This window comes from Grammomys surdaster, unplaced genomic scaffold (assembly GCF_004785775.1).
Source record: "Grammomys surdaster isolate TR1022 unplaced genomic scaffold, NIH_TR_1.0 725, whole genome shotgun sequence".
Lineage (NCBI taxonomy): Eukaryota > Metazoa > Chordata > Mammalia > Rodentia > Muridae > Grammomys > Grammomys surdaster.
The window spans coordinates 91,774-95,888 of NW_021605144.1; the positions used below are offsets into that span (position 1 = coordinate 91,774).

Genomic DNA, 4,115 nt, shown 5'->3' on the forward strand with positions numbered 1-4,115 from the left:
TATATGTATATGTATATGTATATGTATATGTATATGTATATGTATATTATATATGTGTGTGTGTGTGTATATTTGTGTGTGTATAGGCATATGCATTTTACATACACTGTCATGCTTAAATCTTCTTCAAGTCTGGCCCCAGGTTACACTTAAACACCGACAGGAGATGGCAAGTCTGGCTGCTTAGGCAACTAGGGAGTTTACCCAGCAAAGATATTATATATTATCAAAATTATTTAAAGTATGCCAGTATTTTCCTTTTCAAATAGTTCTTACCAACGCTCATCTTGTCCACCTGACAGAACTATACTTTCCTTGATAAGATTATAGGAGACTTAATGGCAGACCAAAACTTCACGGTAGTTATATTGTGACATTACCCACCATGAATAAGCTGTCCTTCAGAGGTATGCCTTTGGAATGGGAATCACTGCTTGATGACTGGTCAGTCCTGGTGAGTAAACAGTTATATTCTAGCATCCTGAACATCTCTATCTCTAGCAGGTCTGGTTAGCAGACTATCTTTGGGGTATTTTGAAGGCGGCAAGCATACCTTTAGCTAAGTTCCACTTGAGTGACTTCATGCTTTCTCTGCCAATCCCTTTTAATGCCATTTCTAGCACTTTGTGTTTCTTTTACACCAATAGGATATAGAGTCCTTAGTATACGGCCAGGAGCACACGGCTGGGCTATGTGCATGGCTGGGCTATGTGCTAGTTTTATTTTGAGACATCCCCATGTTGGTTTCCACAATGGCTGTAATAAATCTTATAAAATTGTTTTTCTTTCTTTTTTTTTTTTAGGTGGCTATACAGTTCAAAACTACAGTTTAAGGGCCCTGGAGAATGAATGAAGAATGTGTACCTCCTCTAACAGTGATAAATCTGGAACATCTACCAAATGGGATGTCTGAATTATGAACTTACCTATTGTATATGTATGTTATCTCTATATAAAATGAACCTGTTTACTATAAATTACACACACACACACACACACACACTGGGTATATGTTGTGCCCATTTATTGTTCCATATTTTCACAGTATGTGTTTGTTTCTTATATCATTTTATCTTTTCTTCGTGTAAAAAAATCTTATTTGAATGTAATTACAAATATCTTAGTGGTTACCTGTGAAGCACAAAGTTAAAATGATTGTGTGTCTCATTTCCTTTGGTTGTATGTGCTAAGTCCTTAGATCCAGAGCTATGAAACCACAGCAATGGGGTCACTACCTCCTTCCTGACAAACGAGGGAGCCCGTTCTTGATGAGTGTGAATCACAAGTAACAATCTGACTTGTGCCTGGCAGGGAGCAGGCAGAAGTTACAGTTCACCCCACCCCCACCCCCACCCCCTTGTTTTCAGGGCTTGCAGCAGGCTCCTAGAGCCACTATCGCTGTTTTCCTTGGAAAATAACACAAGAAACACAAGCTTGCATAAGACTGTGTCAGCTTACAGCAGAGAAAAGCCGCTGTAAAGACACAAATGCAAGAAGGAAATTCTGGGAGAATGGCCCCTGGCTTTCCTCTGGGGTCCCCTGTGCCACGTGTCAGCCACCTGGGGCTGATTTCAGTTCTGGTCTCTCTGCGGGGACTCTACTCAGACAAAGTACTGACCTCCTGTGCTCAGTCCCTGGCCGATCAGTCCCGGTGTCTGAGAGGGTGTCCAGTAGTTGAGGAGTAGGGAAAAGCTAAGGACTGGTAAAAGTAGGAGCCTAATGGACTTCCAAGGAAACCGCAGGGGAGATGAGACATCTCCCTGTAGGCGATAGGATTCCGCAGACCATCCCCTCTTTGAGGTTTGGCTCAATCGAGTAATCCTCTGTGAGTGTTAAGCCCAGCATCCTCCGTTTTTCATCCCAGAGCAAAGGCTGGCAGAGCTGCCCTCTCGACCGCTGTCTTGCAGGATCTGATCCCTGCTCAGGACACCGCGGGTATTTAAGGGTACCAGAGAAGGAGAGTCGTCCTCGCCAATAGGCTGTGAGCCTGATTGCTCCTTTTTGGAGGAAAGGACTCAATCCCAGTTTGCAACAGACCCAGTACCACCACTGTGGGATGAGGTGCGCACACTCAGAGATCTCCAAGATGTAGAATAAGGTCTTTATACAATCAAATACAGATATTTTAAAACTCAGAGAATTCTGCTTTGGTTGAGAAACAACACTTTCTGAGAGTGATGAACTCAAGTTTGTAGCGGTGACGGCTAGTGAATTGTCCCAAGACAGAATCGCTCACTCCAGTGTCTATAGTACGTCAGCTGAAAAACGAGCAAACAGCTCTTCCTCCGGCTTTAAGGGCCTCTGCATGCATTAAGGGGAGATTTGATGCAGCTTTGAATCACGACATAGACAGGAACCAAACGCATAATTCGGGTTAATTAAGCAAAATTCTGTAGCAGGGAAGGGAGGGAAGGAAGGCTGACGTCACTGGGGGCGGGGCCGCAGTCCTAAGAAAAGTCGGCGTGACTGGGGAGACAACTGTGGGACACAGTCTCAGCATGGGCTGCCACAACTGTTCGGAGCCCCAAGACCTGGGCTGTTCCAGCCAGCTGCTCCTGCAGCCTCTCTGGGACACCATCAGGACCAGGGAAGCGTTCGCGCGCTCACCCTTCTTCCCAGTCATCTTTTCTATCATCACTTATGTGGGCTTCTGCCTACCGTTCGTGGTGCTGGACCTCCTGTATCCCTGGGTGCCCATCCTGCGACGCTACAAGATCCACCCAGACTTCTCGCCTTCCGTAAGGCAGCTTCTGCCCTGCCTGGGGCTGACACTCTACCAGCACCTGGTGTTCGTGTTCCCCGTGACGCTGCTGCACTGGTTGCGCAGCCCTGCGCTCCTGCCGCGGGAGGCCCCCGAGCTCTCCCAGCTCCTGAGTCACCTCCTGATCTGCCTGCTGCTCTTCGACACTGAGGTCTTCGCGTGGCACCTGCTGCACCATAAGGTGCCCTGGCTGTACCGCACCTTTCACAAGGTGCATCACCAGAACTCGTCCTCCTTCGCGCTGGCTACCCAATACATGAGCATCTGGGAGCTGCTTTCTCTGACCTTCTTCGATGTGCTGAACGTCGCGATGCTTCAGTGTCACCCACTCACTATCCTCACCTTTCACGTGGTTAACATCTGGCTGTCGGTGGAGGACCACTCAGGCTACGACTTCCCGTGGTCCACTCACAGACTTGTGCCCTTTGGCTGGTATGGGGGCGTAGCTCACCACGACTTACATCACTCTCAGTTTAACTGCAACTTTGCTCCTTACTTCACACACTGGGACAAAATACTGGGCACCCTGCGGTCCGCAACCCCTCCCACAGCGCCAATGTGCCCGCGGTGAACGCTGCTTGGACTCCGGAAAGCTACGCACCGAACACTTGAATCAGAAGAAGAAACAGACTTATTTTTTTCAGAAGTTAGTAACTTTTTAATTGATGAGCACTGCTATAAAGTCTAATGTGTTTCTGCAGCCCGACAAAGTAATTTATATAATGTTTGTATATGAATTTAATTGTAGTCTTGGTGTCAAATTTCACCTCATCCCGGTGTCACTGACTTCAGGACACAAGTTAAGACATTCAGCGTTGTGTATTTGAATCATTATGATCTCTAGAATGATTTATTTGTAGAGCCAAGACTTTTCCTATGTAGGATATTGCACTGGAACTGGGCTAACCATACGTGTTGGTGGAAAACCTGATTTCTGACTCTTTAAATAATTAAATTTGTTCCTGCTGGGCAGTGACCAAGGTTATAGTATATTTTTTTTCTATTTTTGAATGAAATGATATATTTATATTGAAAGAATTTTTATTTGTATTTTAAAAATAAAAAGAACATGAACTAAACAAGCATTGGCTCCTGATGGACCTGACGGATAAAAACTAAAAAGGAAGTGTGTGTGTGCGCGTGTGCGTGTGCGTGTGCGTGTGCGTGTGCGTGTGTGTGTACTGCTCAGTGTTCTTCGAAGCATCTACCAGTTCTGCCATGGCAAGAGGAATTTGGTGGTAAGTATTGTCAGGGGTGGGAGTTAGGGATGGGGTAAGGTTACAGAGAAGAAGGCTAGGGCCTATCTGACTACTTTAATTCAGAATGCTTTTTATCTGGTTTTGACATAAGAGGC

The 4,115-nt window shown here is 45.8% G+C and overlaps 1 protein-coding gene across 1 annotated transcript; it reads left to right on the forward strand.

Moving 5' to 3' along the window:
- The first annotated feature begins 2,482 nt into the window (after positions 1–2,482).
- Positions 2,483–3,840, forward strand: Ch25h (cholesterol 25-hydroxylase). Its single transcript, XM_028782295.1, has one exon. It carries the CDS (start codon positions 2,499–2,501, stop codon positions 3,330–3,332), a length of 834 nt encoding a protein of 277 aa, XP_028638128.1. The 5' UTR covers positions 2,483–2,498; the 3' UTR covers positions 3,333–3,840.
- Positions 3,841–4,115: the final 275 nt, after the last annotated feature.